The following is a 27,316-nucleotide window of genomic DNA, read 5'->3' on the forward strand; positions in this document are numbered from 1 at the left end:
ACTTGTATGTTTTTACAGTGACAAACCCAAATGTGGACGAGGTGGCGTTTGTGAAAAGTCACTCTAAGGTCCAGGATGCACTGGATGCACAATCTGACATCGCCACATATCTTTCAGTTTACGCACAGACTAAACAAACAACATGCAAGGTTTACATGTCTACAGGTTTGAACACCAGGTAAGCTGTTTCTCCCTGCAAACCTCGGCTAACCATCTCTTAGCTTTAGTCTTTTATAGCTAGTCTTCTCAAGGTCACTAAAAAATGGTGAAGGCACATAACTTCAGGTAAAAACGCGTCAACTTTAGCGTTAGCCTAGAAGGCTTGTTTTTCACCTGCTCCTAGCCTTAATGCTAGCTGTGCTAATCAATGTCTGGCTTCAGCTCGAAGTAGTATCAATCTTCTCATCCTCTCTCTCCCAGAAAGTGATTTAGCGCTCTTCCCCAAAAAACTCCTTTAATTTAATTTTAATCTTGAACTCAGTTCTGTACGAACATCTCTTCTAATCCGTATGCTCCACGGACACAAAGTTATTCAAATGACCTCAACCAAATATCCTCCTCAGTGATGATCACAGATGGGTACCGCCAGCGACACTAAATATTAATGTAATATTAATGAAACGCATAAATGAAAAATCCATTCCCCTGAAACAACATGTCGATGTGAAGGAAATATACACAGCGGGAGATTCAATTTGTGTCTTCTGAACTACGGAGATAAAAGTGTGCGTATATATTCAGCTGTGGTTTCGCGCGTAGGGCGATGTGTGCGCACGTTTACCCGCGCCCACACAGACAGACAGAAAAGCTGGCAGTCGCACACACACATACACACACACCACATCACGTCTGCCTGGAGGTCAAAAGGGTGTAAGAGGGGAGGTGGAGATATTGATTTCTCTGTCGAGTCTTTGAGAGGAAACCCTGAGGGAGGCCTTGCATCCGCTTACACCCCTCAGTTGGGTGAATTAACCACACTTACGCTTTGGGCTAGACACACACACATAAACACACACGCATTACACTAAATTGAAAAAAAAAAAAAAAAAACAGTCTTGTAGTGAGATGTCTGGTTTGAAGGAATTTCATGCCGCATTTGCAGCTTTGAAGACTTCCCTGTGTAATAAGGCTGAGGCAACAGGCCACACTGAAAAGTAAATATGCAAAAGATGTAGACACGGAGATCCGTTTGACTCCAACAAGTGAAAACCTTGGGAGTTGAAGTCAGGTTGCGCATTAAAGAGATTAAGGCTTTTGTTTTATCCTTAATCTGACATGGAGAGAAAGCCAACCCCCCTCTGCTGTCTCTCTTTAAAAGCCACATCGCCCCAGGAAACCAGGAAGAAGCAACACTGCCCCGGGCTACATCCCGAAAGAAAAACACACGCCAGAACCAACAGGGGGATTTACAATATACACTCATGAGTAGTCACATCACTGAAGCTCTTTCTTCTTGCTCAGTGGCGCGTTTATTGTCTGTTTCTGTTTGAGGGATGAGTCACATCCACCCCGTTTTCTGAACAGGTCCGTGAACACACCGTTAACTCACCTACTCCCCTGCCTCCAATGACTCACAGGACCTCTCTCCAGTCACAAGGGTTTTATTGACAAAAGTGAGTTATCTCCCACAGCTGAGAAAACATCACGATATTCTCACTTCCTACCTTTGTTCTTTAGAAACTTTTTAACAAAAAATCATGGCCAAAACCTGAACAAATAAGAAATATCTGAGTTGGTTAGAGGAACAGACATGAATGGATAAAGAGACTAATGTTCTGCTCTCCTGTGTTGCCCTCGTTCAGACGCCGTTGAGATAGCCTTGTAAATTTCTCTTGCCACAGGTGTGAAGGTGAGTAAATCGCACGAATCCATACAGTGAAAGCTTGTGATTGCTCGACTCAAAAGCTCGAGCGTGGGCGCTTGCTTTAAAATCAACCCCCTGCGTACGGACTTCAATTTGTCAGCTCATTTGCAAAAAAACGAAGTAAAAGACTGGATATTACAAAGGAGCTCGCTCTCTCAATTTCCCTTTTTGGCAAGCGCTTTCGAGACACTGCACAGTGTGTCAGAAACTTGTAAGTGATCCAACTCTGCAATAGATAGGTACACAAAAAGGTAATTAAAATGGATTTCTGAACAATCAGAAGTACGTATCCGTTTCTGCGGGTCAACTGATGTGGAAGCAGAAAATTCTGCAATCTTAATAATGCTCGCAGTCTGCCTGATAGTTGTCAAAGAGGGGAAAAACCCAGAGAGACAACTGGGGGTTTAAAGAGTCACGAGAGGCTGCAATTAATGTAATCTCTACTCTTGGCTTCAATGTCAAAGAAATAGCTGATCACGTCCCAATCCTCAAACTCATTCCCATTACACTAAGCTGTGTTTTCAACTGTTTTCCAAAGGGGAGTAAGGCAGCATCTGTGAAAAGAAGTCGGTCACAGATACGCGGACTATCAACAGTGAGCGTTTGAGCCGAACTGGCTATACAGCGAGCGTGTAGAAGCATGTAACGTTCTGTATGTATGTAATGTTCTCCAGCCAGTGATTCACATCCATATGTTGTTAACGCCGTTGTCAAGTACACATGTACATTCATTTACCCGGGGCCAGAAACATCTTGACACTTTGAAAACAGGCTGAAGCAACTCTGCACATACTGATGTTGTAACTAATCTTGCAAAATCACATCAGGCAAGACACAACACAACGCAAGTGCTTTTTCCTGTGTCTGAATGAGTAAGGAAAAAATGCAGACGAATCTCACGAAGTCCCCCCCTCCAGCCCTAATCATTCCCTTCTCTGTCTCTTTTATTGACTCACCTTCTCAATCACCAGAAGGTGAGGTCACCCAAAAAAATCCAAGCAGTGACTTTATCTCGAGAGCATCTCGAAAACAAATCCTTGCATGATGGGGCACGGGATCAAAGGACACATATGGTTACACAAGAGGTGAAATACTTTCAAGCTGATCCAGACACAAAGAGGGGCAAGAGTCTGGGAGGTTTGGAGATAGCGGAGATTGATAGGAGACCGAGAGGGAGGTTAAGTCTTTAACCTTCCAGATGTTTTCATCAACTGGGTAACCTTGTCCAGTTAGTTGCGTAAGACGGTCTGGGCCTTGATGTTTAGCCTACATCTGGCTCCTTAAAGCAACAAAATGAAACTCACTGGAGAAAGATTGTTGAGTCTTATTTCCAGGTCAGTTGGGTTGGTGTCCCAAAGCGTCTAATAATACTAATAATCAACTGTCTTTCTTCAGGAGGTTACTTTTTTTTCACTTTAAAGGCTGAACTTGCAAGACATTTTTGATCTCATTCCCAACTCATCAAATACTGACGCTTTGGGATTGTTGGTGGGCTTGGCTGCCACCCCAAAGCGTCAGTATTTGACAAGTTGGGAATTGTTACAAATTGGACCTTTAATGGTGGAAAGTACAAGACTTAACCCTTATGTAATGTTTCAGAGACGAAATAAGATATCCTTCCTCTTACAAATGAAAAACTTGAGATGATGACTTGAATACACTATTGAATACACATTCAATACTCTCCGGGTAGCTCTGCCTGGCTAATGTTCGCTAAATTTAGGTAGTTATTGCTGTCTTGGCATTTATTCCCAGAGTCATTATCGATTTTAGCTCCAATCAGCAGTGATGGAAACTAATCCAAGCCCCTTTTTTGGTGCGATGCATGCATGGATAGTTTCCCATCGGACTCGTTCAAGCATCGGCCAAACATCTTTTCAGTCAGCGAAGTTTGAAAGAAAGACTGAAGTTAAAGATATAAAAAAAAGTAGACACTGTAACATTATCACTGGCTACCATGCAGTGTTATACTGTTCGTGTTTGTGCTGTTGAACATGACACACCAGAGAACAAAAACCAGAAAGCCAAACTCATCTACTGGTAATGGGGAAAGGAGTATTTTTAGCAGGTTTATAAACCTTGCATGCACTCATTTTGGTGTTATATATTTTCGCATTACCACTGCTGTTCGACAAAAGTTACATAATCTCACTTGAGGGCAACTGAAAACCCCAAAAAAGACACGTTTTTTTCTATTCCGCGTGGAAAAAAACAAGAGGTTTCAAATCTTGCTGAAAGCCTGTTACGGTTTTTGGAGTGATATGTTCAATAATCACACATGGCTGCGATGTTTGGGAGCACACATGCTTCTACCATGGAGCGTGTGTGAAAATAAAAAAAAAATCGATGTACATCCTGGACAAGACACCCCTGAAGGAATAAGCCAACACGTTGATGAAACCGTGGTTTGATGCAGTGTCATACAGTATCAAAAGTACTTGAACCTGTACTTGAGACTCGTATTATACCCTCTCTGGACAAAAAAATGTCAAACGAATTTCGCTTTCGGTGGAAGCTGCTACTTTTAGACCGAAATTGGGCCCTTTGGCGAGCAGCAGTCGTCTCTGAAGCTTTCACACAGTGGAAATGTCACCTGTCACACGCACTTATCGTCTGCCAGTGCAGTGTGCATCAGCTCTGTGTGACCCTCTGGGCCTGTGCTTTAGCTTCCGTCATGCCCCCGTAACTGGCATTAGCAGGGGGAGATGGAGACCTGGCATGTACTGCACCCCCCACATAAACCAGCCTTGTTTGTATACAAGCCATAAGTGGATTGGGAGTATGATGAGCTGCCCATTAGCCTGCAGTGAAAGGGTATTTAATTGTGTTGGCCTATTTAAAATCCAAATACTTAAGCAGCACATGGCTCCATGTAGCCAACAGCGGTTCCCCAAAGTGAAGACCTTGCAAGGGATGTAAAAAAAAAAGTGTTATATATCAAAGGGTTGTGGGACCAGTCTACCGTATAGCTAGTTTCTAGAGAGACTGGACTCTCTTTTCAATGTGGAACTTCAAAGTTACAGTCCGTAACAAGAAATGCACAGTTTCCTTTTGGTCTATGAACTCGCACTCAAAAACTCACAGCAGGACGGACGTGAAACTCAGAGAATACACACAGTTCATTTATTCTTTTTGATGATGGTCTTTGTGAGTTTGTGCATATGTGTGTGTGTGTAGATGTGAGCAGAGGTGGTGTCTTTAAATAATAACTGATTCATCCGCTGTCAAAACAAGACAAAAAAAGGGGGGTAAAAAAGGGAAAGATGCCGAGAGAAACAAAATAGGAAACGGAGACAAAAGACAAAGAAAAGCTGAGCGACGGAGGAAGTGAGAAAACAAGACAAAAGAAGAAAGACGTAGACACACATATCTCAAAAAAGAGAGGGTGAATCACTTTTCACGTCCTGAAACGAAGACAAACACTCCGCGGACATTTTAAGGTCCGATTTCAGATTCTTTTCAAAAGTTGACCCCAAACCTTGAGAAGTGAATCATCTCTGCAGAGAGGTCATTTATTTGTGTAAAGAGGCGACTGGAAGCCGCACAGACGAGAACATCTGGTTTCCAGTGCAAACCTGTCCCCTTATAACCCGTAACCTGTCTTTACTGCGGGGAGGGATTCACACACAGACACAGCTCGAGACCTGTTGATTTCCCAGCATGCCCTGCTCGCATTCCTGACCTCCTTCTGTCACTCTCGCACTTGACTCACCCCTGTTGCCTCTACATCGACACACTTAAACCCCGATCTTAGACTTCCCCAACTGCTGTCTTTGAGTACAAGCTCAACAGTCAAGAACGATTCAAGAGTGACTGACAGGAAACATTTCAACAGATGTGGGGAAAAAAAAGTTCCAGTCTGTCAATCAGACTCCTAACAGCTGCTTACAGTACACGCAGTACACAGATTCATCCTGAACAATCTCGGCCAGGTTGTCTTTGAGGGCGTGAGATGACTGTGACCAGACGTTACCATGAAAGCCGGCGCCCCGCAGAGTCGGGAATCTGGTGAGGAGAGGAAGGCCAAATGGGTTTGATAAGACCACTTTCCTCAACCTCGTGGCCCCCGTTTCTTAATCTGCACCCCGCAGAGACCGAGGCAGCGGGATAGCGACAGAGAAGCCACTCTCGCTCTCCTCCATCAGGGCCGTGTTCACACCGACGACGAAATTAAGCTTCCTCATTCATTTTCAATGGGACGCGCAAGGAACGCAGGGTGAAATGCGGGATCATCCGACAAAAATAGCAAATGTCGTCGGGCGAGGCAGGAGCAAGTGTGCATCCCCCATAGGATCCATTGTGAAAACAACAATGCAATTCCACAGTTTATCCTGTGATTGTCAAGCCAGAAAACAAAATAATTGCCACTGGGATGCCTGTCACATAGCATGAACTGCTGTGCAATGTTTTCGTGTTGGAACATGCCCAACCCCCCCTCCAAGGCAGACCCGTGCATTTTTTAAACGCAGCTCTATTTTTGGTCCCCGTGCTTGTTAATTGTAGATCCTTGACATGAGAGTCCCATCTTTTGCCACGGGGCAGGAAGGAAGGAGATGTCAGATAACCCAAGAAGACCTAATCCATACGGTGCACAACACAATGGACTAGCTTCACAAGTGGACACGCGACAAGCAGAAAAATAAAAGCCTAATCCCCTCTCATGCTGAACTGACCAACAGATGATGACAGATGAGTAGGAGGAGGACGGAGCGCATCACACAACCCAGTTTTCCGGGGGGAAGAGTGACATTTGATTTACAAGTGAACTTTAAGCGCTCGAAACATGCAATTACATGGATTTAAAATCAAAATTTCCCATGTGAACACATCACACAGGAAGACCAAAAGATCATTGGAGAAGTTTGTTGCTTTACTTACTGTGCACAGAGCCTTGACTTGAGGCTTTAGGTGGGCTGATCCTGCTCTTAGGAGGCACCGTCTCCATGTTTTGGCCCTTCTCACCTGGACTCTGGCCTGAGGCCTGAGTCTCAGCCTGCGTCTCCCTCTGTGCTTTGTCCTGTGCTAAAGACTTCTGTCTGTTCAGGACACCATCGCTACCTGCCCTCATCAGCTTTTCCCCCACGCTCAGCACCCGGGCTCGATCGCCCGTGCCAGGGCATTCCTTCCTGGGCGAGGGCAGCTTGGATCCGGCCCCTAATGAGGGGGGCCGCGCCAGCCTGGAGGCTTTCGACATCCTGCAGGTCAGTGGATCAGCGAAGCTCCTCAGTCTTTCTCAGCCAGCGTGACTGCAGCTGTGTCCCGTGGGCAATCCAGGGTTTCAGCTCCCGGTGAGTGTGACTCTGTGACTCTCCAGCTCCAGCGTGTTGCGACTGGTGCAGGTAGGCTGAGAGGGCCAGAGGGAGGGCACTTTTGGGAAGCCGGGTGGGAGGTGAGCTGAGGGGTGGGGGGGTTAATAGCTCCTTGGAAGGTGTTCTCTTCTCCTGGCGTGGCCTCCTGGGATCATCCTCCAAAGCAAACAGTGTGAGTTTGTGTGTGTGTGTGTGGATAAACCTGTGGAGTGGCAGGACTTGCTGTGCCAAATGCAAACAGAAACTCAGGTCTCCAATGTCAGCGCATTCCGGCTTTTTAATCCCCTCTCCGCCTCTCTTTCACCGTCTTTCACACTCTCTCCTTCTCCATCCCTCTCTCCTTTTGCAGATCTCTCGTGCTCCCTCTCTTCTTCATTCATAACATGTCAACTTCTTCTTCCTCAAATACCCAAATCATTCTTTCCCATGTTACTGTCCTCTTCTGCCTCCTCTCCCCTCTTCTCTTTCGCTCCGGTTAACTCGCTCCTCTTTGCTGATGCTCAGCGGGAAATAATTCCAGCGCTCCGGCAGCGGCGGACCAGAGAGAGAAAGATTTAGAGACAGCTAAGAGAGAAGAGCAAAAAAAAGAAAAAAAGGGCACGAGGGAGAAGGAGAAAGTGCCGGCAGAGTCTTCGCGGAGGAGCCCTTCTCTTCAGGTGCAGCTGCTCAAGCTGTTCCAGATGTGTGTGCGGCGCTTCACGTCATCGGCCGACCGCTCAGAGCCACACTCTGGCACAATCACTGGCTTCACCTCGTCCTATTTTCCCCTCTTTCCTCTTTCTTTTTTCTGTGTCCGTCTCACAGCCCGTAGTCCTCACATGTGATGGGATGTTCAGGCTACCAGAGGCAGGAATGCACACACACACACACTCATGCACAACACAACACACAAAGCCCTTCAGTCACTGGTGGAATTTACAGAGAATTAAAGAGCGCAAAGGAGGGGAGCGTCACAGCATGTGTGTGTATACAAGAGACACAGAGTGGAGCTGCACTGATCTCCTGCACCGAAGACATCATCTGTGACAAGACAAAAATACAACAGAAGTTGGCTGGGAGAGAAACAGCGAGGAAGGGAAGATCAGAGCCCTCACACACCTCTCATCCTCTCACCCTCTGTCCTGAAATAAATCCAACCCCCCCCCCCCAAAAAAAAAAACTCAACTCTCACATTTCAAAACATTTCTTCTCTTTTTGACAAAGTGCTTGGAACAATTGTCTGACCCACAGACATTTCCTCTGCAGTACAAAGCGATCATTGCCAGACAGGCACAATAAAGTATGAATCATTGTTGGTAGGGCGGAAAGTGCAAAAGCAACAACTTTGAACCATAAAAAGAAAGAAAGGCTGTCTCCTGGTGTAAAGGCACTTTTTTCGCTGACCATGGAAAGTAAACCACATCCTATAAACGTGTCTAATTCCTAACTCTGCGGACAGGTCACCCTTACTTTGAGCGCAGAGCCTGTGACACTTGTGTAATATGCCGCAGCATGCGAATCGAACATGTGATATAACGCACAGGGACGTCGTTGCGTGATTACTGACTAAACACCAGAAAATGGATTACAGTGAGCGAAAGGATCAAACCGTGTCCAGGCAACACGTTATAAAAGAGCAACAATCCGCATGGACTGGACCACTGGCTTAGATTTACACAGGGACAATTTCTCTCTCTGAACTGGTGCTGTGTCACTCAGATACCATAAACCATCCGGGTTGAAAGGGACAGTATATAAGCCAGATTTGGTATTTTGCATTTTTCATGCACCGCTCTGTTTGATGATGATGTACATTTTGGAAGTTTGGGCATTTAGAGGTTAAGAAAACTCAGATGTAGACTTAGATTTTATAAACTCCTCCATACCAAGCCTCCCTCCCTTCCTGATGATTGCCCTTTAGACGACTAAGCCTTCTGATCACAGCCATCAGCGATCGTATAGATACGCAACGTTAATCATATTGCGACATATCTGTATGGCTTTAGATAAAAGGCAAAGCAGATTGACCTACATACTTTCCCAATGAATAGTTCGCTGACAAAATCGGAGCGAGGGCTCAGAACCTCATGGGAGCCGCTGCATGTTTGATGGATTTTTGAAAGAGAGGAAAAAAGTAAAGAAGATAGGGACATTTGCATAAGATTAAATATTAGAATTGCGCCAGATTATGTTTGTGCGTCACCGTTTTGGCTGAGTTCTACTATGTTTACAGCGTCGTAGTACTGGGGATTACGTCAAAGCTAAAAAAAGGCTGACCATGAAAAAGCACAGACTCCGTATAGGTTTCAGCGAGTGAGTGAACTCTCTCATGCTATGGTTATATGGCTATTTGTGTGTGTGTGTGTGTGTGCATGCTGGGAGTAAATGAAAGCCCTCTGTGTGGACTGGATGCCTCCCAGGCTTTCAGCCAGTTCTGACTGTAGGCAAACGGCGGGAACTTTGTTCAAAGGGCTTCAAATAACATAGCATTTAGGGATGGATATAATTTGAGTTTCCTAATTAAGCCTGTGATTTTGTGCAATGTGATAGATCATAAAGTACGTCTTCGTATCGAATAACAAACCTCGGTGTAGACACACTATCCAGGCATGGCATCAATTTGCATTTCAAACTCGAAGTGGAAAACAAGCGACCGCAAGTATTTCAACTTCAAAAAAACCTGTGAAAGATGATTATCTGGCTCTGACAATAAAGACCTGAATGACAAAAAGTGCCACCCACAGCTGTGTAAGCAGCTAGCGCTGGCTAGCACCGTGCTTCCAGATGCCAAAGAGCCAACTCCTGTTTCACTTCTCAAGCACGGGGGAAGGCAGTCGGGGATTGAGGAGTTTCAGTTGTGGAAGAGGTTGGGATGGGCGGGGAGCAGAAAATCCCACAAGTTGTGCTATAGCTGCTTATGGCCCATAAGTGTGTGGGGGAGGGGCTGTGGGATACATTTAAAGAGGGGTGGTGGGCTCAGCGAGAGTTGTCTGAGTGCCTCTCTGGTATTTCTATAATTAACTGAGTTTTATTATTAAACTGGGTGCGTGGGTTACAAATGAGCCCCTCACCTCCTGTGGAGCTGAGGCTTTGTGCTGCTTACAGATTTACACATCTACTGTGTTTTCATGTACACACATGCTCGCCATCACTCAAGCTGAGAGACATAGAATCAACAGATGTAATATTGTATAAAGCTGCTATAATTAATATTTCTCAGTTGATACGTGACATAACTACATGCCTGTGAAAGTGGTGAGAATTATCACCTGACTATACAGCTTCCATCAGCTCTATGGAGCTTTATAGCTTCTTTCAGCTAATTGTTTTGGTTTTTTTTCAAGCCCACAACATGACTACTTTTGTTCATTCTCACTGCGCACACAGTGTCAACTCTACTATATCTGCTCAGCACCAAACAGCCGTCAGAAAAAGTTAGCGCCTACCTGGTGAACATCAGCCTAATATTTCCATCATGAGTTGGTGGAGACCAAAACAGAGCTCAAAACATGAGTGGATATTAGTCGCACTGGTTCAACAACTTAAACGGTTTCTTTTAAGTCAGTTATTTCAGGCTCAATATTAAGCCTGAGTTAATAAATTTTTTGGGGGAGAGAAGCAAAAACTAGCAGCAACTAGCAAGTGCGGCATACATTAGCATGTATTTGGAGTCATGTCTTGAATTGTTGGCATTGTACGTTTCGGCAAAACCACGGATTGGTTCAAATTTGTGCGTTTTATACATGTCACGTTAAAATTTCTACAATACGTGTCATATCATGTTCAGATTAAATTAAAGACCGAGAGGAAGGCAGTGGCGTGACAGCGAAGCAAAATGGCTGCCAAGCAAGAGAATATGGTTTAAAACATCGTTTCAACATTTGTCAGGGCAAATTAAACGACTAGATATTTTTAACCAGGCCTCGGGACATTGTTCAGCCATGTTCATGGCAACAAAACCGGAGAGACAATATATAAATAAATAAAATATTAAGACACCCAGACTATGATTTAGTTTGGATTAATCGTTTGGTACACGGTCATTCGTAGTACACGGTTAGTTCAAGGACTTTTGGAAAAATGGATATCTGATGATAATTCCTGTTTTTACGGCTTCTGAAACCACTGGATAATTGTAACCGGACGTGGGGAGATTTTCAAGCTGCTTTAGTGGCAACAAAACAAGATATTTTTATGGATTTTTTGTCAATTTGCAGCTGAAAACCAAATATTTTTGACAAGATATGCAGATATTTTCCATTTGCGTTTGTGGCGACAGAACCAGATCTACCAAAACATGACCTCCTACTCACCCTAACCAAGCGTTTTTTGTGCCTAAAGCACAAGTGTAACATTGAAAAAAATTGAAAATGAAACAAAAAGTAACATGTTTTCTGCCGACTGGGACGTTCTGGCCACAAATATATCTGGTTTGCTCTTTACCATCTCGCTATAAAAATAGCTTTTTAACAGCTAAATGCTCTTCCGTGTTCAACAACCAGTTCCTACATTTGTCTGTCTGCACTTTGGTGCCGTGCAGGTGGTGGACAGCAGGTTTATCGGAGCTTTTTTACTGGAAACAGCTGCCTGCTGCAGCTGGAACCAAAACAGTAAAGTTGTGCACCTCAAGAGCCTGGGTGGTAAATTATCTGTGGATTCATCACTACGAGCGACCCCCTTTCACATACATAATACAAATATACACGTACGTAATCCACCGTTAATACAAAAACATTTATTATCGCAGCTTAAGTACCCAGAGACTTGCTCTGGATGCAGCAGAATAAAAACAAAGGCCAAGTTTATACAGGGCTTGTGGTGGACTAAGGGTTGGGGGATTTAGGAAGCAGTTGGGGGGATGGGTGAGCTGCTGTGTACCTCTCTGCTGAGGATTAAGGTTGAGTATGTTTTCCAAGCCCTCGGGGGTTGGTTGTTTCTTTTTCTACATTCCATCTCAGCGCTCCCTCCCAACCATATCATGAGTCATTACTGACTGTAACATTCACTCAATATCAACCGCCGAATCAGTTACTGAAGGCGCACACACTCTACGGAAATGCATACACAACAATAGCATTGATGATGTGGTGAGCAGCACTGCAGCGAGTTGGGGTGCAGATATCACAGGTTTGAGAGCAGGTTGTAACTCTTCTAGCTTTCCCGTTTTCCTCTATGATGCATGTCAGGTCGGGACGGAAGCACCCTAAAACAATCTTTTAAATTTGAGAAACTGCTGCGTCATCTATCACAGATTGAGTTGATTTTACCTCGAAAAGCGTATCAGCGAGAGGAAAACTTGGTCAAACTTTGCTCCGAGGCTACAGTGAAACTTGAATGTTCCTCAGAATAACAATTTCTCACCCTAGCAAACAATCAATATTTCATCAGAGAGTTTTTAGTAGTTCACAGGCTCATGAAATGAACATCTGAATCCGAATCTGGAACACATACTGTATCTTAAATTGGTCAACAACATCAACAACGACAAACTGCGCTTCTTCCCTCCGATATGAATTCCTTTACTCTCCTCTGTAGTCCTCGCTGCCGCTGACTCTCGGCTCGGCGAAGAAAAAGTGACTCAAAAGGAGTCAATAAGACGATGAGACTCGCTGACAGTTGGGACCAATTAGTCTTAACACTCAGCTGCTCCCTGGGGAAAGCCACCGAACATGTCACATCATCTGCTGCATTAAGTCACAGTAAATGCAGCAGCGATCGTGGCAGAGAGGCTGCCGCTCATTCATCTGGTCAGGGGAGACGGTGACCCGGTCGGGAGAAGTGCTGTCTCTGCCATTATCACTAACTGTCGCTTAAACAAACAAGATTGATCAACGCGAGTGTGCAGGAGTGTCGACTCACCCGCGCTCTAATTAAACAGAACAGCGTGGCTTCAGGTTTTAAAGTTGGCACCGTCCCGTTTCGAAGTTTCTTGAGCATCAGGCTGAAGTTTAAAAGGACAATGCAGCAGCTTTTAGATTGTTTGGAAGGTACGCTACAGACAGCTAAGAAGGTTTGCATGTAAGTCTGGAAGTTTGAGTTCCTACATTTATTCACCATGGTATGGAAATCAGCCTCTACAGACTTGCTCCCAAATCCAAGGATTGATAATCGGCTGTCAAAAATCATTACGCTGACAAACTACGTTGTTGAAAACTTAAAGCCAGAAGCATTCAGTGAGCGCATGTCTCCGCCAAGCCTGCAAGATGGAAGATATTCCAACAAGAGAAAATGTTTAGAGATGTTGCATTTCTTTATGTTGCAGCTTAATGTTTTTTTCAAAATTAAGTTTTCAATTATACTTTGTAACAACACTGTGCCTATGGCCTGGTTAGGTTAAGACACAAAAAACATCTGGTGTTAGGAAGACATCACGTTTTGGCTTAAAATACCTGGTCTCGATCGCCATAAACACAGCAGGAGTTGCCCCGAGGACTGGTTAAAAACACCTGGTTTTGACGCCACAAACACCTGGAGATTGTTCCAACTTCCGTCAAAAAACATAAATAAAAAACATGGCTGGAAATTGTCCCAACGCTCCCTTACATATAAAACACAGTCTCGAACTGTGGTCATTGGCTTCCATCACCATTGCCTTCACCTCCCATACAAAAGGCAGCTCATACACATGTAATGTGAACTTGATATGACACGAAAATGTCAAAATGGCCTATGACACATACGAATGTGAATGCATTATTGGTTTACAGTAACTGCCAGCATGTTATCCTGCCGCCTGGGCTGTTTATTGGATGCATTCTTGCATCCAGACCCAGATCAAAAACTGATGACTTATTCCGTGGCCTATCATCTTACTTTCTTCCAAATTTGACTGAAACCTATTTTCCTATTTTTTAGATATTTTTCTGAGGAAAAGATAGAAAAACACGGCAGAACACTTGTCCTTGGCAGAGGTTATGTGCAAAGGTGGATGTTTTTGTAAGGGGGAAATTTGAATGTACTTCTTGTACTCTTAAATCTTAGTTGTTTTGATTAAAACCACATCAGTACTGGGAGCTTACAAGACTGTGACTGTACTTCCAAACTAACAATATGACTCTTGAAAAAAGTAAAACTCTGATGGACTATGTATCTCGAACAAGCAGGCAAATAATGGCAGGTACAATTTTCTAAAAGGACTTCAGTTCAGATGTAATAGCAATCACAATGACCAAGAGTATATTTTCTTAACCTTTAAAATAGACTCGAAATCCCCCAAAGCAATCAACTCCAACAATGTCAGGTCCTCCTTTGGATTATTCCAGGAAGAAGTAGCAGGGTATCTGAGAGCTTTTCTTTGCCTGGTTCTCTTAAACTCTGTGGGCAAACATCTGTCTTTACACATGTATGTATGGAAAAAATAGGCTGCCTTTAAAATAAGAAATCAATCTTAAAACACATATATTCACAGTGACACAAAACATCAGCAGCAGGCTTAAATACGGAGAAAAAACACCGCTTATGCACTGCTTAAGTGATGGAGGAAAAAGCCTCGGAAAAAGCAAACTGCTTTTCGGGAACAAAGTCACGTCATCTCATTTTGGTGAGCTCCTGTCCTCGGAAATGAGTAGAACCCCCTTCTTAACATGGACCCGTAAGAGGATTATTGCAACAGATGCTGAAATAGAAAACGTTTGACTGAAATGTCCTCTTAGTTCACACGAGGCGAGAAAACAACCTCAAATTATAATGAACACAGAGTCAAGAGTGAGTTGTTTCTCAGCTTTCAGTGAGAAGGGATTCTGCATCAAGTCCCACAGTCAGTGTCATCATGAATTCTTCCTCCGTATGTCCTGTCTCTGGGGCCCCCCTGTGGCCTTATGCATCACTCCTGCTCTTCACCCTCAATGGGCATCGACATGTGAGCGCTCGCATCACCCACACACAGTTTGGGAAAACGTCTACCTCCAAAAGCCCATATTTTCACCCAGTTACCCCGGGGGCGGTGGCTACGCATTAAGCTAACAGCCTCGTCCTCTCCTTTACGCCTCAGCATTTTGGGGAGAGTTTAGCTTCTTATCTGGACAGCCTGTCAAGTGTGTTATTGGAGGCGAACTGAATGCTCCTGCCTGAAGTGTTTAAAGGGGATATGAGGGGAGACAAACCACCTCTCCGTTCAGACTGATGTAAATAAGAGGCTTCTCCATTCTCTTTATGGCTTATTGATTCTTAGTTCGATGGCTGGCTGCAGGCGGAGACGGAGAAAGCAGGGAGGGAAAGAAAGACGGAGGGGTGTAGTTACCGAATTCTCAGACAGCAGCAGCTTTCTGCGAACAAAATCAGTGCTACATCAGTGACACTTCTGCACCGCAAACACACATAAACACAAGCTGCAAAGGGTTCGCCGTCATGAAATCAGAGCCGCTATGAAAGAGAGCTAAAACAAGCACTGGAAGATGATAATTATATTGTCAGGATTTTATGTTAATTAATGGATTTTGTGACATCGTATCCTCTTGTTTTGTTCCCAGTAAGTAACCAAAACAATGCAAGTAGAAGCCGTCTTGTCAGACGTGATGGGAAGAAACAATGACCTTATTCACAAGTTGGGTGAACAATATTCTAGTGTTACCTCCAGGGTATTAAGAAGATAAAATCTGGGCTGCGTTTGATTTGTAAGTCAAATAAAAAGGGTATTTTTTTGGCACCAAAACATCCACAGCCAAAATATTTACATCAGCGGAAGAAACAGAAAAAGGTTAATATATTAAAATAAATGCCGATGCTCTCCATGCAGGGGAAGAAAGGGAATATCTTCACCTGTTCATCTTCAGCGGAGCTATATTTGACGTGAATGCAAAAACACAAACAACATAAGAGCGTGCTTTCAAGCACACACACGCCGAGCAGACACACACATCGACGCCATAAGGACCTGTTAAATCTTGTTGTTAGCATCATGTAAACAGCTTGAGGAGCTAAAGGAGCCTTTTAGTGACTCATATATTATGGAAGAGGGAAGTTTTCTGTGCCAGAGCAGCTGCAACCTTGGCTTCGCCCCTTCCTTAAAAAGAAGGAGATGTTCATAGGTCGATGTTCAAAATATATACGCCATAAGCGTCCTGCTAAAGCACCATTATTTCTGTGCAGAATTCAAATCTGGACGCTTTTCGATCCGAAAGATATGATATGATGATGACTGTGATCTGTGCTGTGAGGACGCAGCACCAGTGGTGGACTTTATCATGTTTTATCTACCATGGGGGCATCTTTCTCTGGGTTTTTTAAGAAAATGGTGGACTTCACCAGGCAGCACTTTTATTAGACAAAATGAAACTTATTGAATTGAATACTGAAATCCTAAAATTACAGATCAAAACATGAAGTGCGTGACAAGGAATCGCATACAAATTTCATTGAAACTACTTTCTCAGTTCCACATTTTATTTAATTTTTGCTTACTTGTTGTCAGCTTTTATATTTGAGGTTAAAAGCGCCAAAAAATAAGATTATACTTCATTTAGGGTTAAAATCTCCGAGACAAACGCAGCACAGAACGTCTCTTCAATGTACGAGAAACACTTAACATGCTGCTCAAGAATCTGCTCTCTGAACGATATGAACCTTAACGTGGTCAAGCGTGAATTCCTCAGCAGTTAATCTCGCGGCTCTTCAACCTGATGTGAGTAATGTTTCATACTGATGACTCCCTCCCTGCCGTAGATTCTACAGAGTGCCCAAATTTATGCTCACTACGGCTATTTCGTTTGTGACCTTTAACATGTGAAAATGCCATTTGTCTAAGCGCTCTCAGGGGGATTGTGTATAATCTGCGTGTGTGTCTGTGTCTCTCTCTCTCTCTCTGCGTGCGTGCATGTCTGTGTGTACGCACGCTTGCCAAGAAAGTAGATTTCCATTGGAGGTTTTCATGGCTTGAGTCTCTAAATCAAGCTGACAGCTTTCAAATGACCGATTATCATCCCCATAAATTTGCATACTTTCACCGGTGAACATCATTCCGCTCAACATCACAAATGCGCCGATCACTGCGGTTATATCACGAGTCGTAAATCACGCCGGGTTGAACTATGTGGAACACATGGTGGGAATTTTTACAGGGGCGAAAATACGTCGCTCATAATTCACAGGACAGAGGTTCGTATAGGTTTGTCCTAAGCATTCGGTTTCCATTTAAGGTTTATTATAACAAGTAATTCATTTTAAGGGTGCAATCTCTAAATCTTTATAACCTATGTCTGCACAGGAGAGATAGATCAGGCCAGCCAGCCATGCAACAATCTGCAGGTCTTCATTAATGTGGAATTTTCTTTCAGTCCTCGTCGAGCATCTCTTGAGGCGAGGCGAGAGGTTGGGGCCGAATGTTTGGACGGGAGATGACATTTGAATATGAATGATCTGGTTTCCAAACTCTAATTCGTGAGAAAGGTTGTGGGGCTTTATTCAAAATGAGTAACAGCGCCGTGTGCTCTAGTGGGTGAAAATGTCCCGGAGTGGGGCGATGTAGACTGTTGGGACGGATAAAAAGGCCACCTGAATATAAATAAGAACTTCTGACATAAAAACTTATTAGTAAGGGTTCCTGAGAGTCCCAAAAACATTTCAGACCTCAAGTATTTCAGTAAATGTAATAAAGGATACTTGTAAAGGTACTTTACTTGAGTATTTCTATTTTTTGCTACTTTATACTTCCACTCCACTACATTTTGTGGGCAAATTTTGTACTTTAGACTCCACTACATTTATTTGATGACTTTATTTACAAGTCACTTTGCAGATTGCATGCTGTATTACAGCCAAGGTAGCACATTTTTTAAACTAATTTATTTTCTCAGCAATAAGAATAATCAATAATCAGAAAAATGCCGATCCAGTAATCAGCCAGGCAGATAATTAGTTGACCCACAGTATACAGTGTATACAGACAAGTAAGTACTTGCATAGTTGACTTTAGCTTGTACTTTTGATACTTAAGTACATTTAATATCAGATATTTCAAGACTTTTACTCAAGTACAACTTGTATGGGTCACTTCCACTTTTACCAAAGTCATATTTTAACACGATATCTTTACTTTTTCTTTTTACTCACTGACTTTTGGGTCATTTGTACAACATTGTCAAATACTCATGATTAAATGTGCAAAAATTAAAGAGAAAATTTGCATTTCCAGCTTGTGGCTGCTGCATCTGCTTCTGCTGATTGATGTGTATAGTGATAAAAGTTATGTAAATGGTAAATTTGTCAAATTGCAGAAAACCAAAATAAGCACCTAAAAACTATACTTCAGTACTTGAGTAAATGTACTTCGTTACATCACTGTATTTCACAGCAGTGTTGGTGACTTATGTCTGAGGTTAACCATGAAAACGTAACTCCTCGGTCCTCTCTGGTGGACACACTATGAAGGCAACGCTGTTTTAATAAGATCTCAAACACCTCTGGTATTTCTTCACTGCAAATTCTTGTTTCAATATCAGCCGACATATCAGCTCGACCAGTTTATTGGTCTAAAGCTACAGAGTAAAAATACAAGGCTGTTGAGAGAAACTGAGGGGTGGAGCCCTTAAAAAAAAGACAAAACATTCCAAGTAGTGAATAAGCAAAAGCCGCAAGTGAACTCCAGGGACAGCAAACACCAGCATCCATGTCACATCCCGACAGTAAGCCCTCCGACTGCACAAATAAATGCAAGTCGGCAGGCGCACGTACACACATGCACGGCCACGAGAAACACACAGGGCTTCAGTCAGCAGCGGAGATCTGCTGAACCAACAGCAACTGGGCGAACACAGGACAGAGATAAGCATCTGACGCTGAGGGATGAAGACACAAAGAAGGGCACACGAGGGCACTGAATGTGGAAAATGAAAAGAATAAATACATCGGAGTTGAAACGCTGGTAATGATGGAGGGAAAGGTGCGAGAGTGAATGGGTGAAGGGGTGGAGGAACTTGTCATGCGAGGGATGAAGCCGTGCTGCACGGATCTGGTCTCAAGACTCCACTTCTTTTAATTATGCTATGGCCCAAACGCTCCTGCAGGAATAATGAGCTCCGATCTTTATGACTTTCCTCTATGGCAATAACACAAATTAACAGTCCGGTTCCTTGGCTAGGAATAGCATTGACTTGAGGCTAATTGTAATAAATTGTAGAAGAAATAGCTGCAGGCGGATTTTGGCAGCCCAGCCCAGAAAGTTATGTCTAATTCTACGGTAGGATGAGTGTGTTCTCACGCCGCAACATCTGGACTTTATCTGCTCAAAAAGATGATTTCAGTGTCATGTCGAAAGGGAAGTTTCCAGAAACTGCTAACTGACAAGAGTGCAAAGTCTCACTTGAAAAAAGTCAATCACATCCAGGAAGAGGAATGACACTACAGTGGGCCTTTGTTTTCCAAGGTTAATTCATCAAATATGTCTTCTCAACAGGAAACGAGAACATTGGCACACATGTTTTTGATTGGCCTTCAATTTCACAACTCGGGTCAGAGGTTTTCTGCCCCCACCCCTTTGCCTGACATCTGCCCTGACCCTTTGCCTTGCCACAGGTTTACATACACAAGTTTCAGTGTTTGCGTCCAGTCCAGACCGAGCTGGACCCCCATGGGTGAGTTTCCTGTGCTGTGTCGCGCTTTCTGTCTCCCATAAGTACACCTCCCACCTCCCCTAGGTGCTGATGAAAAGACTTCAGAGGCCTGATTCATCTGGGCTAAGGCCTCCTTAATGAACTGGTGAACTTAAACTGAGACGCGGGGACGCTCTGGGTGCCGGAGAGGCTGATTAAAGAAAGAAGGGGAGGGAGAGGAAGAAGGGAAAGAAAAAAAAATCCTCCTCTCTTGAGGTAGAACTGGTCCTTCAATCTCTGCTGTCCCTCTGCACCGAGTGGAAGAGGAGAAGGGGGGAGGGCTTTGGCCAAAAAACCCCGGAGTCTGATCCTCATTAAGAAGCACAGGGAACATCAAAGACCAACCCCGAACCTCTATCAGTCAGGAGCACCCACAATCGCCATGATATTAAAACTCCTGGGCGCCATTCAGTGTCAAGTTCTGAGGCAGGCGCGAGGGCTCGGGTGACTCAGGGGTTGGGGGACTTTAAGGTCCTCAAGGTCAGTGGAAAGTTTGTGCTAACTCCTCCTCACCTCAGTGATTGGCTGCTGCTGAATAAGCTTTCAGCTGGAAGGGGGGAAAAAAAGTAGGAGATGATGATAACTGGCAGCTGTGGGCAGATAATGCTAACTAGCAGCTGTGAGACACTGTAAAACTTTAAAAGTTAAAGCGAACTGGTGCAAAGCATTCTGCATTCATTATTTGCTGTAAATGCGCTGTAAACGTTTTCTAAAACAGGAAAAATCAATCAGACTTGAGTTGTTAAGTTCAATCAACAACTGTTGAGTCATATATGAAAGAGTCACTGGTCAGCGTTGCTTTCCAGTTACACTTATTCTCCCACTTTGAAGTCGTATCAAGGTCAATTCATATGCAACATAATCCTTTCAGCTTTTCCAGCAAAGTTGAGAGCCACTTTCGTAGCATAGTAATAAAAAAAAAAAAAAACATCTAAGGGTGCTCTCAGTGAGAAGTGTGTGCGCAGGGACTGGAGCGCATACTAATCTTCATCATGGTCTTTATCGCGTCTGTCTTCATTTTTATCAGAGAATAGACACGAGATGAGATTCCTCCACAGAGTTAAACCTGAAAAACTGCACACTGGGAAATATGGTAATAGAAATTGCCAGAATAAATGTTGCTGATGTAAATTTCTGCAAACAACAGATTTACTGAACATTTAAGTTTCTTTATGTTCAATTTTCAACCTGTGGTTATGGTCTGTTTAGTTTTAGGCACATAAACAACTTGGTTAGGGTCAGGTAGAAAAAGATGACGTTTTAGCTTTCCTGGTCCTGTCGACACAAACGCACGGTAAAAATACCCACCTTTTGGCTGGTAAATGTCTCGACATCTCATCAAAGGTATCAGGTTTTGTTGCCGCTACCATGGCTGGAAGATTTCCAGACACTTGTTGAGAATATTTAGTGGTTTTGTGGCCACATACGTCGAAACGCCGTCTTGCACGGAAGCTGTCTCATCACCATCACCTCCTCCGAATGCACAAATTTAATGCATTTATTTAATGTACGCATGTCCACAATTTTATTCTGGCAGCTGGGCTGGGCGATACATTCAGTGTTTCTCGAAAAAATAGTTTGCTACAAAGCTTCACAAATGTTTTGTTGACTACAAAACCTCATCCGACTTTCCATCAGCATTTAGGGGAGTAGATAACGACTGGATTTTTATCAGTGACACGGCTTTAAGTTAAAGTTTAAACCAGCTGATTTGACAAAGACATTTTTTTTACAGTGCAGGATGATCTAGCAGTGATTCACTTTCACGTTATGTGAAAACTTTTAACTTGGCCTTTGTGAGAAAACCACAGAAGGACCATCAAGGAGAAAACATACACTTGAAACAAATCAAGTAAATCCCCTCTGAGTTTTCCGGAGTTACACTGTTAAAGTCCTGATTAGCTGAGGCTGTCAACTCCCTGCACAAATAGACTATTAACCTTTTCTCAGGAGAGGTATATAAGAAACTATGAGACGTGCACTCTGCCGGGTTGTGCTTTAAGGCCGGGGGAATATAAATGCTGAGTATGCATTCCACCCTGGTGGTCCAACATGTACAGCTGGTCAGAGTCAGGTCACAACAGCACAGGATGACTGAAGGGGCTGTTCCTATCATTGACACAGCAGGCATCAAACACACACCGATAACTCCTCTTTCATCCGGCCGTGCTGGGACATGAACCCAAAAAGAGGGGTTTTCGAGACTGAAGTGCTATTTGTCCGTGCTCGTGCACACAAGTGTGTCTGTCTGTCATTATTTAAGTTTACAAGCAGTTACGCTGTGGTTAGACGTGACGGTTCAAACAGAGGACAGCAGACAAATGCCACGCTTTAATTCATCCCACTTCACAAACCGAAATATCAAAAATATCTTTGAGCCATTGTTGTGTGTGTTGTGCTCAAAAATTAGCGGCGACATAAGCACAATAAATCACAGCAGAGTATTAAAAGCATCTTTGTATTTCTCGTATTTCCTTTTGACTGGAGGTCGGGAGCAGCAAAGTATCTGTTAGGGTGACTAACAGTGTGATTGAACAAGAGAAGCAGAAAATAAAGGACCTTGCCGACCTTGCCAAAAGGCCCGATGATTGCTGCCCCCTCTTTAGACTGCCAGGCTTGGCCATTAAATCTCTTACACAACTGCTGGCCGTTGCAGGGGCTCATGACAGCCAAGTCTGCATCATCACGGCGCTCGGCTTCACATAGAGGCAGCACATCATATTTGATTGTTAAATATCACTGAGTCTCACCTCGACCACAGCAGCTGGAAGCGGCCCGATAAGCTAAAGTGAAAGGTACGTTAAGCTGGGGCGGGCTGAGGAGATGGACAATGCGGCAAAAATCATCACGGTAATCAATTATAAGAAAGAATAGGCTTTTTCCATTTTTAATTGCTGACATTTCTGCATTTAAAAAAAGGACTAAACGGACCTCTGTAAGCCTAATTTGTTCTTTAAAGGGGCACTATGTAGTTTTGGAGAAGAAATTAAAACTCAGAATTTTATTACTTTACCATTTTTTATATTCATAATATTATTTTTTCCCCAAAACTGAATAAACAAGCTGTTCTCAGAGGAAAATAAGGTCCCCAGAACACTGTTCGAAGCTAGAAAGGTGGCAGGGTCCGCCACATATAAACAAAATAAACAGTTTCAAATTGACGTTTAAAGTCAGTTTGTTTGTTTAGTCATAAAAACGAAGAGAGTTTGTTTATTTAGCTTGTTTGGGCATAAAAATCAGTTCTCTTCTGATTAAAATTTCGTCCTTAAAACTACATAGTGATCCTTTAAATCAAGAAGTTTGACCATAACATAGCGAATGTTTGGATAAAAGGATCAAAAGTCATTTGCTGTGGCTAGCGCGACTCTTATTGGCTCGCTCGTGTTTCAGAGACTTTCTGGGGAGTGAAGTGGATTAGTCCAACTTGACCTGAAAATTCACAGGAAGTGCCAAAGAATTTAAAGCGCACAGCGACGCCTATATTCACTTCCTCATTTTCACATAGGCAATGTTGCTGATAAAGTTTTTTTTTCATAAGAAGTCTGCTGATAAAGCAATAGGTCGCTGCTTATTCTGCCACTCATTTTTCTTTCTTATCATCAAAAATTGAAGTTGGATAATTGCTGTGCGACTGCAGCTGAAGGTGGAGGAAAAAGCTGCTGCTGAAAAACTAAGCACTTTCTGGATGCATGCTTTCCTCCCACAGCCCCCTCGCTGTGACCGCACCCGATCGGTGGCGTCCCCTTCACTTATAAACATCCACTTGTATCCGCGCACTAAACCTCCCATTTATCACATTGACAGGAGCGGCCTGCGGTTATTGACTGGGAGGGGACTCTTTTCCCATCCGCGAGCTCAGTTATCAAATTAGATACCGAAGCAAAATGTTTGGAATGTTAAATGAGCGCTGTCAGAGAGCTTGTTTTTAGCTAAGCGGGCATAAATTACTCATAATCAGGGGAGGTTTATCAAATACAGTGTGTCTGTACTGAGTGTTCAGGACTGTGTGCATGTTTGGTTGCTACTATAGCTCTATCAGAAATGTTGAAATAACTATTAGAGTCTATTGGAATCATGTGTCACAAAATATTACTGGGTGGTAAAACAAGATATTAACAAGGCTTACACAACATGTATACATTGTGGCAGATGTTGAAGTGGTTCTGCCCGCAGAAGTCTCTGCCCCCGGTCAAAAAATAGTCCCACAGGTAAATAGACCACACGTTGATGTTTTTACACTTTTTGGCATGGACCGCACAAACCTGATTTAACTTGTTAATCAACACTGGACAAAAACCAACAACCACTAACATGAGGGAGAACAATCACAATCAGCAATCAGCATTCATTCCCAGGTCAAAAGACTCTTGCAGTCTTGGGTATTTATCGGCTGTAGCTCCAAACAGCAATGATGAAAACATGTAACCTGGGTGGACACGCTAATTCTTGCCCCTTTTCTGTAGAAAACGCCTCCATGCTGCTCTTGATCCCAATTTTTCAAGGTGTTCGTCACACTGAATGAGACACAACAGGTACAAATAAAGCAGAGAGGCAAACTCGTGTACTGGAAAATGAGAGATGGCTCAGTCCAACACATCTGGAAATGACTTATATGGTCAATTGTAACGTCACTCTAAACGACATGACCATTGCAACTTAACAGCGACACCGGTATTGAACCTTTGTTGCATTGTCGCAGTTTGCTTTGGTTTAAGCAAGAAAACAATTTTGTTTAGGCACTAAAAATACTTGGTTAGGTTTAGGAAAACATTAGGTTTGGGTTAAAATCACTACGTTACTTCTATAACTTCTGTTACCAACGTACCTACATTACCTAAGTAACAGCCCACAGTTATGCATGTGACACAACTTCACTGCATTGGTAAGTTAAAAAGAACTCACCGACGACATCTGGTATCACACTGGACATGAACAGAGGTCTCCTGAAGTACAGTCCTGTACTTGTTTAACCCAACCAGCCATCCCTGACCTCCAAAACAGACTTTTCACTCTTAATACTCCTTATTCTCACGTCCTCCTTTGCAGCTGTGATAATTAATAAGGCCAGTAGAGGTCACTGCCTATGGGTTGTAATAACCTGTTTTCATTTTCCACCTATGTGTTAATTTTTCTGATGTGGACAGGCTCAGCCAATCACCTATTCTTACAGGGTTTACCCATGTCTAGAAAAAGTTTTACTGTGATGTGCTGAGTGATTGTATGTAAGATTCTCCTCTAATTTTCATGTAAAAATGGTTATATTGAGAGCTAGATATGTTGATAGTTGATTTTATTACTTTTGCACAAAGCCACACCAGCTGTTTTCAGTTTTCGTTATGCTAAGCTAACCGGCTGTAGCCTCATATTCTGTGCAGATATAAGAGTGGTGTGCCTATCCAACTCTCACTGAGAAAGTAAAAAGGTCCCAAAAAGTCAAACTACTCCTTAAACAGGAAAAAATTTGTCTTAAAATGTCTTTCACAAGAACAATGAGGACTGCAAACACAGGAGTTCTTTTGTCTGAGTGTGTGTGTGTGTGTTTGTCTTAGCCGACCTCCGTGGCTGCGGCCCAGATCCTTTGATTGATTTGTAAAGTCATTAAAATCACAGCTGGTGAATAAAAGAGTCAATGTCGTCAGCGTGGAGTTTGAAGATAAGCCGAAGATAAGCCTAATTATCAGGTACCCGCACACAGACACACACTTAATATTAGGCATCTGTGCTCAACTTTACTTCTATAAACACTGCCTCATTTTCTCCCCCACATACCTATTTGATATTTTCCTTTGAACATGACCTCTCCGCAACATCAAAGGAGATTTGACTTCTCACTCATCTGTGTCCAAATCAATTTTTTCTTCTGCCTCGCTCCTTTAAAAAACAACAATGTCATCGGGGCTGGCATCACGCATCATTAGCGTTTGGGGAGAGCATGCGGAGAATGTTATTACATCCCTGTATCCCAACAGCACAGAAATACAGCCAGATTGCCTCTAATCACCAATAAAGTAGCACAGATATTTCAAAAACCGCTGCTCAGGGCGGTTGAGTGACAACTGTGCGGAGAGCTGTGGCGCCCTTTGGGAGTCGTCATTTTTAACAGCGTGTGCTTCCATATGTGTGTGATCAGGCGTCAGATCCTCCCAGACTCGAGATGCCTATAAACAAGATAGAAGTGTTTGTTTACTCCTCAGCTGATTCCACGGGCGACAAAAAGAAGCAGCGGTTGGAACGACGGCACAGTGAGAGCGCTCCAGCAGCCAATAAGAGGCTGTAAGTGCCTGGTGCTGAGACGTCCATGTGTCACTTGTTGCTGCCCAACAGGTGAACGTCATCATCTCTGCATTCTGGTGGTGAAATTTTGCACTGACTGCTTTAGTTTTACTACAGTTTTAAGAAAAACTACAGATACTTCATCATGTCCTCCTCAGGAAGGAGCTCATGCGAGGGAATCAACTAGAAAAACAACAGAATAAAACAGAGGAAAACATCTGGTTCCTCTCCATGTAGCATCGGCATCCCGCTGCTGAAGAGACAGAGAAGTCAGGAGAAGGCGGATAATTCATTAGGCACGCAAAGTTTCATGATGCATAGCCATTCGGTGAGACAGAGATGATGACTCAACCAGGAGTGATTCCAGCCACAGGATAGCATCTTCTGTACAGTATGTCACACAGTTATTGTAAATCTCTGCATTTTTTTGTCTTTAGTCTTCTCAAAATGCCTTCTCCCTCACACTTTGTTTCTTCAGAACGACCTTTATGTTAACTCTCCTTTGTCACAAGTAGTTGATGATGGAACAAAATGTCAGAGGTCAGAAGTTTTCAAGAATAAGCCAAAGAGGAGCAGAGTGCTTTCTCTTTCATGAGTATGTAACATTACAGTCGGGTATAGTGAATAAAGCGCCTGGAAAAGATATGAAAAGGTCAGCAGAAACTGGATGAAATGTGAGTGCCAGAGATTAAATACACACTAATATATCTTTAAAGTGTATTAGGCTCTTTTGAAATGTCTGCAAGCAATTTGATTTGTACTTTTATTCATGAATGACCAACCTAATCGCCAGAATTAATGTTCCCAATGTAGGCTTCTGCATGCCAGGGAAATTTTGCAACTTTTCTTTTTTGGGTTTAATTTTATGTTGTGACAATGCTGTGCCTGTCTGATTAGGTTTTGACACAAGAAACCCTTGGTTTGGGTTAGGAAAATATAATGATTTGGTTTAAAATACCTGGTTTTGTCGCCACAAACGCAGCTGGATATGTCTTGACACTGGGTTGTATTGCCACAAACATGACAAGAAATGCCCTGACATCTCATGAAAAATATCCCTTTCTGTTGCCACAAATACAACCTAAAATGTCCTAACATCTCATAAAAAATATCCAGCTGTGTTGCCACAGACACGGCTGGATATGTCCCAGTATCTCGTTGAAAACAACTGGTTGTGCTGCCACAAACACAACCTGAAACGTCCCGACGTCTCATTAAAAACACTGGGTTGCGCTGCCACAAACACAGCTAGAAACTCCCCAACATCTCATCAAAAATATCCTGTTTTGTTTCCACAAACAGGGCTG

At 43.2% G+C, this 27,316-nt stretch overlaps 1 protein-coding gene across 12 annotated transcripts in view; it reads right to left on the bottom strand.

Moving 5' to 3' along the window:
* The window catches only part of kiaa1217 (KIAA1217 ortholog), a 117,462-nt gene that overhangs the window by 83,472 nt on the left and 6,674 nt on the right, over positions 1-27,316 (bottom strand). For 5 of the 12 annotated variants that reach the window (XM_084340330.1, XM_084340331.1, XM_084340328.1 and 2 more), the window contains exon 1: positions 6,743-7,706. The exons of 1 other annotated variant lie outside the window; for it this stretch is intronic. In XM_084340330.1, coding sequence (XP_084196456.1) covers positions 6,743-7,058 — 316 coding nt within the window. In that variant the 5' untranslated portion in view covers positions 7,059-7,706. Of the gene's footprint in view, positions 1-6,742; positions 7,709-27,316 lie in introns of those variants that run through there. 6 more of the 12 variants (XM_084340329.1, XM_084340333.1, XM_084340332.1 and 3 more) reach the window with 4 other exon arrangements.

This window comes from Pagrus pagrus (genome assembly GCF_965226575.1).
Source record: "Pagrus pagrus genome assembly, chromosome: 20".
Taxonomy (NCBI): domain Eukaryota; kingdom Metazoa; phylum Chordata; class Actinopteri; order Spariformes; family Sparidae; genus Pagrus; species Pagrus pagrus.